Raw genomic sequence first — 14,462 nt, 5'->3', positions numbered from 1 at the left:
TCGGTCTTAGTAATTCCCCTTATCCTTATGCATCATTATTGATGGTATTAATATACCCCCAAAAATAAATATAAAAATATAAACAATAATTCAATTTGGTGATGGATGATTGGCTGGGCCGGGGGAATCACCACCACACCCTCTCATCATATCTCTCATGTTATCTCACCCTCCTGTTGGGTTTGATCTGATCAATTATTTCCCTCTTTGTATGGCTAAGGAAAATAGATATATATATATATTTATAAGAAAAATAAATTTAACGAGAATCATTTGTTTCATATTTTAAAGCGCCAGAAACTTCACAAGCAGATTTGTACGCTCCAAGATTTCTTTTTCTTTTTCTTTTTCAGACTTGTTCCCACACGATTTCATAAAAAGGTATCGTGCATTGGCGTCTCTCGTCTCTAACTAATTATACGTAAACGAACGAAATATTGGGGGGAGGGGGCTCTTCCTTTCGAGGAACATTAAATCAGACCCAACACTAATCACAATCATTAGATTGTATTAAGATATTGTGTGTGAATGAATGCAAAGAAAGGGATCAAATCAAAAAGGTGGTTCACATTGATATCATGCTTTTGGTAATTCAAGTGTCATAATCACAATCATATTATATATATCACGTTAATTAGAACGATGCAAATCGAACCTGAGATATGATATTGTATCATAAAGTTAACGAGTTAATGCGAACGAGATTGTGTTGCGAATGTTATATTTACTTTAGTTATTATAATGTGGATTATTTTTATTTTCTGTTCTTTCACAAATCACTGACCTGATCACATAAACAAGGTGACAAAATTAGCAATATCATCTCAATCTTTCATTGTTTAAAGCTGATTAACCTTATTGATTACTTTGCAATGTTTTTGTTTTTGTGCATCCATCCAAAAAATTATCTGTTAATTTACTCTTACGTACGTTTTTCTTTTCTCACCGATAATAATCTTGTTAAATAACTAAATGGAACGTTAACAATATTGAAACCAGAATCCAATAAATACTTAGTGTGAAAGCTCTCAACGCTTGCGAACGAGAGTGCTTTCTTCCCCCAACCCTTTCCTCTGTGTGCATGCAAAACATATAGCTTGTGTACTGTGAGCTCTCTCCCAAGTTGCTTGCCAGTGGAAGCTTCTCATACGAAGCCAAACGCAGGTGTCAAACTATATGGTTTTCATTAACTGCAAACAGCAAGCAACATTTTGGGATCGTGTTTTCATTTTTATAAATCACATCTAGCTTTAAAAAAATCTACACCCTTCGAGAATCTTTTGTCGGTGTCTGAAAGTGAAATGAAAAGAGCAAAATGCAAAGAATGGATCGATGCTTGCCGTTCGATAATCTTGTTAATTAATGAATACCCTCCTGCACATAAGTATTTTTGAAACTATTGATGTCTTTGTCACATTGCTAGTTACAAGCAAAACGTGATGCACGGGTGTGCCCTGTAGAAGTTGAAACTTAAATAAAGGTATCACGAAAAGGTATCAATAATTAGTTCCCAACAAAAGGGCAATTAAACTTAACTATTTGTTTGGTCGGAATGGTATAGATAAGTTGATTGAGTTTTTTGGCCTCAAATTCCGTAAGCAGAAGTTCGAAACCCTCAAAAAAGAATATTTGTGTATAAACCACCCCAATCGCTTGTATTTAAATAAAAGAAGAATTGTTTAGTAATTGGATAATCTATATGCTAAAAACCTGCATGTAGGCATCATGAGGGTTCAAGTCATAGGGTAATTTCGAATAAAAAAGTTTCACAGCTAAAGTAGAGAATTATTGTACTGGATTTCCTTTTTAGAAAAGCATCGTTCAAATCAAAATGTGACCACTGACCGTTGTAGAACCATAAATTAATCTCGTGGGCTCGCTTGATACAAATGGTTGTAGAAATCTGTCTCCCTTTCCAGTCTAAATTTAACACCATCAACTTTCCCAAGTGTGGCCACAACAAATTTGGGGCACGTCCCATGTTAGTCATACAATTATTGACTGGAGACAAAGAAAACAAAAATTGAAAATGATTGAAATAACAAAAGCATATAAACAAGAAAACCCTAGTTGTGGGGTCCCACAGAGTTTGGATTCAAATTAGGGTAAAAGAAAACAATGGAGACAAGAAACACCCAACATCAATAGTGATCTGTATTTTATCAATAATTGAAAAGAGCATAGCGTAGGTGGCACCATCTAATCTAATTTAATCCGTAGTCAAATACAATATTTTCCGTACTCATTAGATGCCGTACCTATCTTTTTCCCAAGAGAAAAAAAAAAGGAAAAAAAGAAGAAGAAAGAATTTGTGTGGTGTTTTATTAGGGTTTGGCAGTCGGGCTAGGCAGCAAATTGGAGATGTGAGAAAAAGAGGGAAATGGAATCTTCCTAGAAGTTGGAAGAACTTGTCCTTTACCCTTGTGTCACCATCAGTTACTCTCAGTCGAGCAATAACTTTGGGTCCTCGGTTTTCATATTTGATCTGCCTTTTTTTTCCCCCACACTCAGAAAATTTGGTTTGTTTAGTTTTTGTTTCTGAAATTAGAACGTGAAAACGTAGTCTTCCTTACTACTTTTGTGCCCTTTTCTTCAAAAAAATTATATGTTCAATCGAATTAAACCGAATCAAACCAAACATAGACTCATTGGTACTTAGAATAAATATAGAAGCCAGAAACCCATAACCAAACTTTTATGCAGCTTGAATCTGGTGAAATTAAAAGAGAATTGTAAAAACCGAAGGAGAGAGAGAGAGAGAGTAATATTAATTCAGTCCCATGAACTCTCTGTGCATGGAGTAATTTTTTTAATGCTACACCAACCACGTATCCTAAAAAGCAATGCAGTAAGTTGGAGAATAATTTCACATGTCATATGTGTATTAAATGATATACCAATCACGTGGTGTATTATTATATACCCGAAACACATAAAAACTTCTCTTGTGCATGGCATGACAGATTCGTACGTTTTCATGGCCTATTTTTTTGGTATGAGTGGAAGGTTCCTTAAAATAAAACTTGCAATAAATTGCATGCAACAACAAATTACCGATAAACTAGGAGCCAAAACTAGGGCAGCCTACTCTAAACACCAAAGGAAAATGAAGTAGGGTCCAATGCTCCTGTTCTTCATGGGATCCGCATGAGTACTTATCCCTTTTACTAGTGTACTTCACAACCAACATTTTCCATACGTGTAGTGTAGTCGTCAAATAATTAAGAATTTTTTTCCAAAATTAGAGCAGTATTATATTCCAAGATCCTCTATTTGTCAAAACTTGAAGAATTATTAAATTTGTAGATATATAGGGACTACAGATGCCTGATATTTTATCAACTCATGGGAATCTCACATGTGAAGAGTAGGACCTCCTCTTTTTAGGTAATTCTTTTCTCATTATTAATTCTGATGTAACATTAAAAAAAAAAAAAAAAGTTAGGATGGATTTGGAGGCAAAAGAACCAGCAGTACAAATTAACTTTTGTTCCTCATGGATCGATCACGTTATTCAAGGCAAAACGTGGTGCACGGTGTGGCTAGTAAAAGAAGTAGCTGAAACGTAATACAACGATTTACTATAGAAATTTACATCTTAAAACATATATATGTGGCGGGTTAGGTCAGTTAGTAAAGGCAGTGTGTTCGTTCTCTTCACTCGAATTCCATCTCCCTTTCTTTCTGTATATATAAATAAAGAAATGGAACTAAATATACAATGATTCAACAAACCACAAGAGCCTTATCTTAGGGTACCTCTTGAGAGAGAATAATACTCCAGCCTAGGTTTAATTCTCCTTGTGCCTACCAAATAGCAAGCAAAATCATAAATTGGAGACTTATGTTGGGGAGGTGGAGAAAAATCGTTGAAAGCTATAATGCATGTAGAATTAACATATATATTGCATTATTCTTCTTCAATGTCTCTCATGTCATGCGTATAAATAATTCAGAGTTCCACGTGCTCATAAATACATCGAGGAGGGCCACTTCATTGCCTTGCGACCAGTTTGTGCCACTTGACGCATAACTTTTTGTGAATCAACGGCTGTGATCAATCTAAGAGTCTAAGACCATGATCATGATCGGGCTGAACAAGAAGAATCAGCATCTGCATCGGAGCAATTGAGAACAAATCCCGGGACCAGCATCAAGATCCTTTGCATATACAAAATCTCAGCTGGCTTTCAAAGTCCCCCAGTGGCCAACTGGCCTTTCTTTTCCAAAACCATCATCATCAAATAATCATCAACTAGTCTTAAAATTATTTACCTGCCCTATCAAAATTACTATACCTTATTACCCAAGAAAGAAAATTACAGCATTCCTCTGATGAGGTGGCACGACTATAAGTGACACGGCTTGGCTCTTTACAAGTAAGAAGTCATTCTTCTTTACAATCAATCACAGTGTGACACATACGTAAAACTAACTTATTAGAGTTACAAAATGATACACATATCTGAATGTAATTTATCTGCAAAGAGAAATGACTCATAGTTTGCATGAAAGAAAAAATTATTATAATAAGAACTTCACAAGACACGCAAGGATACGGTCTTATCCTTAATGATTAATTCACAGACCAAAAGGCTTATTTATTAGCAACACAACAACATTCTTTGCATTGTATCTGGTCCCACTCATTTTTGGAGTTTTGCAGGTGAAGGCAAAACATTTAGGCATCCATACTGATCAATCACTGCTCAAATAATAGAAAAAGACATCCGAGCTAGGGTTACTTGCGTCGCGTGGGACCTCTAAATTAATTTTCCATTACTATAATAAATCCCCATCTAATATAAATTCCACAATATTAATGCGGTAGGAGTCAGAATCACCTATCAAACATGCATATAATAACAACAGATTCTCTAATAAGTATTTTATGTTAACGATTAGTTATATATTTTTTAATTTAATCGTTGAGTTGCGTTTATTAAATATGTCAGTAGTCTCTTAGATGCAATCCAACGCCTGAGATTAGAAGTACGTAACTAATCCTTAATTTAAATACTTATTAAAGAATGTCCATATATATATATATATATATATATAGCAATTGAGATATTTATTTGATCACAAAACCTAACAAGTACCCAACACTTGCTATCTAATATGTTACTTTCAAATCTCTAATTGAATCATATTCCTGTTAACTAGGGTAGGGCTCATATTTCTGTTAGCTAGTGTGGCAAGTTACGTGTGGACGTGGTCGAATCTCAACCATCCGAAGTACAAAGCCAATTGCAAGATGATAACAAAAACCAAGTGACCCACTCTACATATTGGCCTTATCTTGTTGATGAAGAAAGAAGGATACCGAATTTTCAGTTAAGATAAGGCGTATTTTCATGCCATATGATATGAGTACCAAATTAAAATAACTTACAAAATGCGATCTGATATTTTAACCTACAGCTAGCATATGTAAATTATACGAGGCATGCAGGGACACAATAATGCAATTCAGGGAAAGATCAAGTGGACTCTTGTGAACCATCAATTCGTGCCATCGACAAGCAAATCTTATTTTTATGTGTCCATATGTACTTACTTCGACAGAAAATGTTATGTTGGGCCTTCAACTGAAGGCTTTTACCAACATTAATGAACTATAAACCGAACTTGTTAATTAGTCATTATCACAAAAGTGTCCTTAGTTGTATAGCTGTAATTCAAGGAAGTATAGGTATATAAGTGCCTTTTACGGTTTGATTGGAATGTGATCACAAGGACATCAAGACCTCACAAAGCCCCGGGAGCTTCTACAATGAGAAGTTTAGAGTGATGAGCTTATTTGAAGGGTTCAATTCCACCATCAAACCATTTAAAATGTTTGAGTCAATTCATTTCCTCATATTTGTTGATGGTGGGATTGAACCCCCTCAAATAAGCTATTCACTCTAAATTTTTCATTATAACCTTTCCGCACACAGTCCTGGTTGATTAAAATGGAGGTACAAATTGGAAGCTTGAAAGTGAGTCTCCAAATCTGGCCCAAGTACATCAATCTCTAAGTTCTATAACCCATGGGCTACTATGGAACTCAATAGTACTTTCTTTTCTGACGATAAAAATGCAAACTGATAGAAGCGATATTAGGGAGAGAGGAATCGAAACAAGACCTCCAATGGACCAGTAAATAGAGTTATTGCAAAATTGCAACTGTTTAGTGCAAGAATAAGCAACATACCCAGTTTTGTGTATGGGTAATTTAATCCAAATGATTTAAATACAATATGAAGAGTAGTAGTATATCCACCAAAATTGCTAGGTTTTGGGCTAAATCTAATAGATGGGCTATGCTATCTTGAGCCCAACTGAAGAGTAACCAAAACGCACCGTTTAGTAAATTTTTAATGGTCCAGATTCCAGAAGACCGACGTCGACGCGACGTCGTTGTCATCTTGCCTAATCACAGCCACTTGGACCACACACATACATACAGGCTTGGAATGGTGACCCACGCAGCTCCATCGGTTACACATTGAGTTCCAGAACCCGAAAAAGGAGAAAGTATCATAAAAACTCAATTTTCATTTCTCTTCTCACTTCACAGCTCCGAGAAAGAGCCAGAGAGAGATTGAGGGTTCTCTCAACTCTCCCCATCTCTCTCACTTGAAAACTTGCTTCCAAATCGCTCCCTACCATCAGTAAGATCTTCATCTACTTCTGTTTTCATTCGTTTGATTCTTTCACTTTTGTTTTAGATCTTTGGGTTAGTTTTACAGACCTGCGGCTCAAAATTTCAGAGATGGGTTTGGTTTTTTTATTCTAAAGTTTGGATCTTTTTTCGAAGTTTATATGAATGATCGATTGTTTGATTGTCTAATTGGGTCTCGGGGTTTTAAATCACTGTTTTGAGGTGCAGTAATTTTGTATTTCTTTGGCTGATTCATTTTGCATTTGCGTGTGTGGCTTGCCTGGTGCATATTCAGCGTACTTGAACTCATAGGTGTAATTGGTAGATGCGTCAATGATCTCAAAATAGAAAACAAGATCAGTTTAATTCCAAGTGCAGTGGAAAAAGTTTAGTTTTCTGCCAAATTTACTGTGTATTCTTCTTCTTCTTCAGTTCTGAGTTTTAGAAATGCGTGATGTTGGCTGACATTATTGGCTATAAGACACCTTCAATGCCCCAGTTAAATCTTCATCACACTTGCTTTGAGATACTGCTGCAATAACCTTTTCTAGTGGTGATGTGTTAGTGAGACGGTTGGTTGTGGTCAATATGTGGAATTTTGCATCCAGCTGCATAGCTGGAAGTGTTGGATTAAAAAATGATTCTCTAAGGCCAACACAAGCTGCTTCTGAATGTTCTGATGATGAGGGTTCTTCTGTTGTTGGGAGAGAGGAAGGACTAGAGTGCCCCATATGCTGGGAGTCCTTCAACATTGTCGAAAATGTGCCCTACGTTTTATGGTGTGGCCATACCCTCTGTAAAAATTGCATTCTGGGACTGCAATGGGCTGTTGTGAAATTCCCCACTTTACCAATTCAGCTTCCGCTTTTTATCTCATGCCCATGGTGCAATCTCTTGTCCTTCCGGCTGGTTTACAGGGGAAATCTCAAATTCCCTCGCAAGAACTACTTTCTTCTTTGGATGGTTGAGAGTATGAATGGCGATAGGATTAAGTCTCATTCTACCTTCTCTGGTGATAATCACGCTGTCTGGCCAGCAAATGGAAATGCATCCGTGGGAAGTCAAGTGAGCCACACTCACCACCGGAGGGTACACCATATTCGCCATATCGAGCCATCGGGTCAGAATCATGTCCATGTCAATAATTACCTTAGTGTGGAGCGATTGCATTCTTCCCTTCGGAAGTCACTGTTTTTCTTCGTTCATTTGACAGCAAAGTTTCCACTGGTTGTGATATTTCTTCTGATCATCTTATATGTAATACCTGCCTGTGCAGCTATATTGGCTTTGTACATACTTGTCACGGTTGTGTTTGCTCTCCCATCGTTTCTTCTTCTGTACTTTGCATATCCAAGTTTGGATTGGCTTGTCAGGGAAATCATCACCTGAGGTGCTATTGGCTTGCTTTGTTTACAAGCACTGTGAATATAAGTTTTCTTCTACATGATGGTGCCCTCCTATCCGTAATTCTAGTATTCAATTCGACGACGTACGAGTTTCCATGATGCAGTGTTATTTTTCTACCAAAGCTGCTTGATCTCAGCACAACCCTTCTCTGGTATTGTCAGAATCATTTCAGCTCTTGTAGACGTTCACTTGGGCATGTTAGTTTCTCAAATTTTGGTTCAGGAAGATTAGATGCAATGCAATTATCACATCTTCCAGCAGAGGATTGCTTCATGCATGTGCAATGCTCTTGCTAGAATACAGAATACTTAGGACATACAGGGTGTTTGTATGAAGACTTGTGTTTAATAATATGTTTTTATAGTTCTATTACTTTTGTGCTGCGTAGTTCTAGGTATGATGGTGGTGGATTTTGAACAACATTGTTTATTATGGTTATTTCATTAAAAAAGAATATTGGTTGTACATATTTCTGACACTGAGGATGAGTCTCTCTCATCTTCGATATAATCTGCAATTCTGCAATGTGAATAACCCAAGGCAATGGATGACAGAGAACTCATTCTTCCCCTGCTTTTTCTGTTTCAATAATTGCTTTCTAAATTAGCCAAGGCAAGGTTTATAGGTATATAATCCTTCCTGCCTCCATTTCGACCAAAAGAAAAAATGCAAATCAAATTTGTATGTATGGATTTCGACCTTGTTAAATTTTGTTTGAATTTCAGTATTTGATCTTAAAGGCTTTTTATATTCGCTCTCAAATAAGTAATCTGGAGCCAAAAGAAAACTACCATTGACTGTTTGACTTCAATTGAGATGACAAGAAAAGGTTGCCCAAAAGCGTCTTTTTCTTTCCCCACCATCCACAATTAATCTAAAATATACAGAAAATCCATGTCAGGCAATCCGACTAGATCATCCACGTGTCAAAAGCACAACCTGGCATTGCAACCTATGATTCTCTGTTATGTACCACACCTCTCTGAGTGATTTGGTTGTTTGTGACGAAGGATTAAGAGAGTTTGGAAGAATTAATGGCAACCATTGCCGTTGCTTCACCAAAATCCGCCATTTTGCAGAACCCAGTCTCTCTCAGAGAACCAAGTTGGAGTCCTTTTGGTGGGTCCTTGAAGAGTCTGTGTTTACAATTGAAACCCAGAAACAAGAACAGAGAAGATGCCATCAATTTGGTGGTTGCTTCAACAAACTCCACCAACTCAGCAAACACCAGTAGAAGCAGAGGTGGTGGCCGCTTTTACATCAACTTCACCGGGTTTCCTTTTCCTCTGGGTCCGTTTCTCAATAGAAGCACCACTAGGACTGAGGTCAGCTCTTTTTATTCTTTACCTTCTTCTTGACTCTGTTACCTTAGTGATCACTGTAATGCTTTTTGGTCTGAACTTTTATTCCAATGAATATATCTGTACTTGTTTTCAGCTGAGACTTGCTTAAAATTTGGTAATTTTGGCTTATGGCATGAGAAATTTCTTTCTTTATGCTCACATTGGATTCCTGGTCCTCTGGTGTTCTCAATTTTCATGTCTTTTTATCACTCTTTAGTAGAAGCCGCGTTTATTACAGCCTATCAGATATTAATCAATGAAGAGAGAAACTTTCACAGTTGATTGCTCAAAGATGGCCTTATAGCTTTTCATACTTGATGTGCGAATTGCTGTAATTGATGGGTTGCTTTATTGACTTAAAAGTGTAACCTTAAGTGCTTGGTTGGTATTTCATTGAGCGTACAAAGGTATGATCTTTGAGTGCAGAGCAGATATTTGTTCTGGATGATCAGAGTAGTTGTATTATTGTAGCGTTTACAATAACTTTTCCTCTCTTTTCTGCATTTGTTTTAGGCTGTGAAAGGCTGCATATGGTTGTTTGAACAAGAGCAAGCATTAGGCTTCAGCAGTGTGTCAACAAACATTAGAATGACAGTCATCAAACTTAAATCTGGAGGACTGTGGGTTCATGCCCCCATCGCTCCAACCAAGGAGTGTATTCAGGTTTATCTTGCTTGCAGAATCTTCTCCCATATGTTTTTTGTTCGTGACTCTGCGTACTTCTGCATATCCGATGCTTATGCTAACCAACTATACTCTTCTTATGAGCGTTTGTGTCTCTTGGCAGCTTCTCAAAGAGTTGGGAGCTCCTGTAGAATACATAGTTCTGCCTACATTTGCTTATGAGCACAAAATTTTTGTTGGTCCATTTTCTAGAGAGTTCCCTCGAGCTCAGGTATGGGTGGCACCAAGGCAATGGAGTTGGCCTTTGAATCTGCCACTGGAATTTTTTGGTATCTTTCGTGCTAAAACCTTAAAAGATGATGATTTGTCCACCCCATGGGCTTATGAAATTGAGCAGAAAGTTCTAAGTTCTCCAGAAGTTGGTAATACAAAGTGCAAAAGTACTATCTGAGACTTTGTTTTATAGATTTATTGGGAAAACTCATTTTCTTGTGAATTTTCAGGTATTGGGCCATATGTAGAGGTAGCTTTCTATCATAAGCCTTCCAGAACTCTACTGGTTACGGATGCAGTAATTTTTGTGCCAAGACAGCCACCTGATTGTATTAGCAAAGAATCCTTGTTAGCATCTGCAAAGAATGGTTTGGCTGTAAAACTTCTTAGTAAAGGAAAAGAAGTACCTCAAGAACCAGTAGTTGACAACAAGCTGAACCGTCAAAAAGGTTGAATCTTCACTCCACTTTCCAATCCAAAATTCTATTCTTGACTGAATGTTACTACAATGATAATCCAATATGAGGGTTATCATGTATGTTTTTTGAAAAGAAAAAAAAAATTTGAATAAAAACGAATTTTTGGTGTAGGATGGGAAAGAATGGTTCTTCAAATTCTGTTTCTTGGTCCATCGAATCTGTTGGAACCTAATGCTAGCTTTGCTCAGATGTCACAAAAGCTGATTGTTTCACCCATTGTAAAGACTCTGGTCTTCAGCAAAGTCCCTGAAAAGGTAGTTGAACCATTCTGATACAAATTTCTTTGCCGGATCTTGTACATCTTATGTTCAATTTGGCTAGTCTTCTGGTATGCAAACTAATTAGTGAAATCACCAAATATAGCATGCCTGATGAAGGCACAAAGGCGTGGTTAAATGATATTTTGATTTCTTTGCCCGTGTGTGCGTGTTGTTTTTGTGTGAAATAATCAAACCAACACTCTGCGCTTGTATACTATGGGTGATATGCATTCACCAAACAAACATGACAAGAAACTATAGTAAGTACATGAAATTCAGTATTATGGCTATTTGTGTCCCAAAAAAATGACTTCTCATTTTAATAATTCAGGTCAGGGATTGGGTTGATGGAATTGCACGGGAGTGGAGGTTCAAGAGAATAATCCCCGCTCATTTTGCTGCACCAATCAATGCAAGCAGGTCTGATTTGTTAGCTGCATTTGCATTTCTGGACGACCTTTTGGATGAACGCTATGTCACTCGGCCTTCACTCTCTCTTCTCTTCACATCACTTATGGGAAAGGCCGCCAGCTACTTCCCTCCCGACGACATGAAGACTTTATCATCGCTTGATAAGTTTTTGGTCTCGGTGGGAGCTGTGAAGAAGACTGTCTCTGGCCGGAAACGATGACATAACATAGCATGCAAATGTGCCAGTCAAGGTTTCACCTGTTCAATTTACATACTCCTCTATACTTAGGCTACAAAGGTTCTTTGGCCAAACAAAAAAGGTAAAATGGTTCTGAGACTCACCATGGTTTTGTTATTTAACATCTTAAAATTGTACTCGATCACCTATAGTAGAAGATGCATGATATAATAGTACAGAAGTAAAGGTGCAATAGAAAGTATCATATTATGGTGTTTTGTTGGAAAATTAAATTACTCTCTTTAAGCCTGGTCCTCTTGTTATTCAATGGTTGTAGAAACTAAGCAAAGAATAAACAATAAAGGTGGTTGCTGGGAGCCCTACACCAGGTCATTAAGAAAACATGTCAAAAGCCAGAACAAACCAAAACTTTGCTTCAGGTTACATTTACTTACAACACCATCAAAGATATGTCCCATGGAAAGAGCCTAGAGAAGGCATGTCCCTCATCTGCCCTGCACAAATTTGCAGTTAATTTGGATTTCATTACGGCAGTACTGAAATTTGGGCACAATTAGATAGGAAATTCTTTCTCTTTGCTCACTGACTACTACTTATTAGAGATAGATGACTGGTAGGTGGCCATACATGACTTGGTTACCTTGTCAGTTGTCATGGGATTTAAGTAGGCAAAAGCTTCAAGGAAAGAGAGCAGGATATACAGCAAGTTGTTTCAAGAGGAGGTGGAAATTTTGTCCTGCAATGGATGACGTAAGGATCAATTGATACGACTGAAAGATACTAATCAATTTCTTGAGCATAAAAAATCTAGTTTTTCGTTGGAAGGTCAACTCCCCAACTAAGTTCTGCCACCAACTGCATTTTGTTTTTGGAGATTGATTATCAGCTGTCAAAGTAGGTTTCACATAAAATATTAACTGATATGAGATGAAGAGAAGAAAAGTTCTTGTGTCTTTTGCTGGCCCAGCAGATATCAGTAAAGAAATGGCTTCTTATATTTTTTATATAATTGCACTGTAGGAGCAAGCACGTCTAGATCTCAACTTGTAAAAAAGTCTGAAGGTAGATAGATAGAGGGAGAGAGAGAATCCAAGGTGACCTTTTCCTAATTCTTTATTGTCTCTTTTCTCTTTTTATGCTTTATCTTTGGCCACAACTTTTTCAAAGCTTTGGGGCATGCCTCCATGAACTGATGCAACCCACCCACCTTCTTTGCTTTTCTTCCTCCATGATGATGTTGTACTAAAATGATTAAGGGGCATAACTTTCACCCCAAAAGGAAGCTAAACATCAACTTGGCCACCCTCCAAGTTTGTGTGATGCTCTACATGAAACTTTAAGATGCACATTTCTCTATGGCGGGAAACCTAAAGATGGATATTGAAAAAAAATCGTTCCCGTGTAGCATGCGTGGATGATTGTGAATCGTCAATAGAATAGATCTTATAAGGACTCCTTCAACGTGCGCTACTAAACAATCATTCTTTGGCACCATAATTTTTTATGGACTCAACAAGTGGAGCTAGATTTATACTATAATAATTACTGGTAATGAAATTGTTGATGATCGACTAATCAACATTACTTATGCAGCTGTTGTATTTTAAAATTGTCACCCTCGATAACAATCATGTAGGCACACCTGGTTACGGGAAGATGAAATTGAAAACATCACTGTCTGACACGATCTAACCTAGGTGTGATTAAAAAGTTGGTCACACCCATTTGTTAGCAATTAAATAGTCAAATATAAATAAATAAAAGCACCGACCTTTTTTTATTTATTTAGTTTTTTATTTTATTTTAAAGCAAATGCCCTATAAAATAGAAGCACTTTACTTATTTTTTTGAGATTTATAAACTGCCCGTTTTATTATTTGTTGAAAGATTAAGTCTAGGAAAAATATTAATCCAAAGATCCTTTGTTTGTTGCACAATGCGTTTGTTTTTATTATTTTTATTGTATATAAATAAATTCTAGCTAAAACTGCACTTTTGTTAAAAAATTCTTGAGTCCGCTTGTGATTACTACACAATATAATCTCTTTTAATATAAAAATAATAATTTTTTAGACAATATAAATATTGATATTATAATATTTATGTTATATCACTTTTATTTATTTATTTATAAATAAACACTGATATGATATCGCAGAAACAATATTTTTTGCAATATTTATTTCTTATAACAAGGTGACCCCTGACCCCATGATAAGTCTTTATGACTATAACAAATAGGAAAAAAAAAGTATATATATATAAATTTATAAATATAGAAAAAGTATGAGTACATGTAGGAATATTCCAGAACTTTGATTTAATCGCACCTAACTTGATAAAACAAAAAGAAATATGTAACTTTGAAATATGCTAATTATTGATTTAGTCTTCTCCTTGAAATTGGCTTTAGAAAAAAAAAATTGAAAATGAGAATCTCAACTTATAATATATATATATATATATATATATATTCTTTAAGAAGGAGACCCCAAGATTTTCTTATAGAAATCTACCAAAAAACTAGACGTGTTGGTAATGCATTTTGAATGGGAGCTTAATGAGTTGATAGGAATTTGGCCAACCACAAATGTACCATCCCAGCCTGAAATTAAAGGAGTTGGTTGCATTTTCATAATAAAATCTGTGTTTATCAATCATGAAAATAATTTCGATATGCAAATAATGATTTCATTTACGCTTTCTCATGATGAGTTTATGTATAATTAATCTCATTAAAGGGATGAATATGACAAACATAAATCTTTCTAATGGATTTTCAACTTCACTTTCATTATAAAATTTCTTGAAATTATT

The 14,462-nt window shown here is 36.2% G+C and overlaps 2 protein-coding genes across 4 annotated transcripts; both read left to right on the top strand.

Moving 5' to 3' along the window:
• On the top strand, positions 6,477-8,523 carry LOC18783870. Of its 3 annotated transcripts, none has more exons than XM_007215758.2 (2): positions 6,477-6,659; positions 7,082-8,523. In XM_007215758.2, the coding sequence occupies exon 2, from the start codon at positions 7,238-7,240 to the stop codon at positions 8,036-8,038; it is 801 nt and encodes a 266-aa protein (XP_007215820.1). In that variant the 5' UTR covers positions 6,477-6,659; positions 7,082-7,237; the 3' UTR covers positions 8,039-8,523. The 3 variants fall into 3 exon arrangements, with proteins under 3 accessions (XP_007215820.1, XP_020415017.1, XP_020415018.1); XM_020559428.1 differs by having other exon boundaries at positions 6,945-8,523; XM_020559429.1 differs by having other exon boundaries at positions 6,477-7,769; positions 7,926-8,523.
• LOC18781578 lies at positions 8,963-11,933 on the top strand. The gene is made up of 6 exons (XM_007217172.2): positions 8,963-9,381; positions 9,913-10,062; positions 10,187-10,445; positions 10,527-10,745; positions 10,887-11,029; positions 11,367-11,933. Exons 1-6 carry the CDS (start codon positions 9,091-9,093, stop codon positions 11,664-11,666), a joined length of 1,362 nt encoding a protein of 453 aa, XP_007217234.1. The 5' UTR covers positions 8,963-9,090; the 3' UTR covers positions 11,667-11,933.

Source organism: Prunus persica, chromosome G3 (genome assembly GCF_000346465.2).
Source record: "Prunus persica cultivar Lovell chromosome G3, Prunus_persica_NCBIv2, whole genome shotgun sequence".
Taxonomy (NCBI): Eukaryota; Viridiplantae; Streptophyta; class Magnoliopsida; order Rosales; family Rosaceae; genus Prunus; species Prunus persica.
Note: the sequence above shows the minus strand (reverse complement) of the source record. Positions and strands in the feature narration are given on the sequence as shown.

Bases quoted from the DNA above. Each gene is read 5' to 3' on its own strand.
- LOC18783870 (XM_007215758.2), top strand. From the start codon at position 7,238: ATGTGGAATTTTGCATCCAGCTGCATAGCTGGAAGTGTTGGATTAAAA.
- LOC18781578 (XM_007217172.2), top strand. From the start codon at position 9,091: ATGGCAACCATTGCCGTTGCTTCACCAAAATCCGCCATTTTGCAGAAC. The intron at 10,063-10,186 runs GTTTATCTTGCT...GTCTCTTGGCAG, and splicing joins CAACCAAGGAGTGTATTCAG to CTTCTCAAAGAGTTGGGAGC. The intron at 11,030-11,366 runs GTAGTTGAACCA...TTAATAATTCAG, and splicing joins TCAGCAAAGTCCCTGAAAAG to GTCAGGGATTGGGTTGATGG.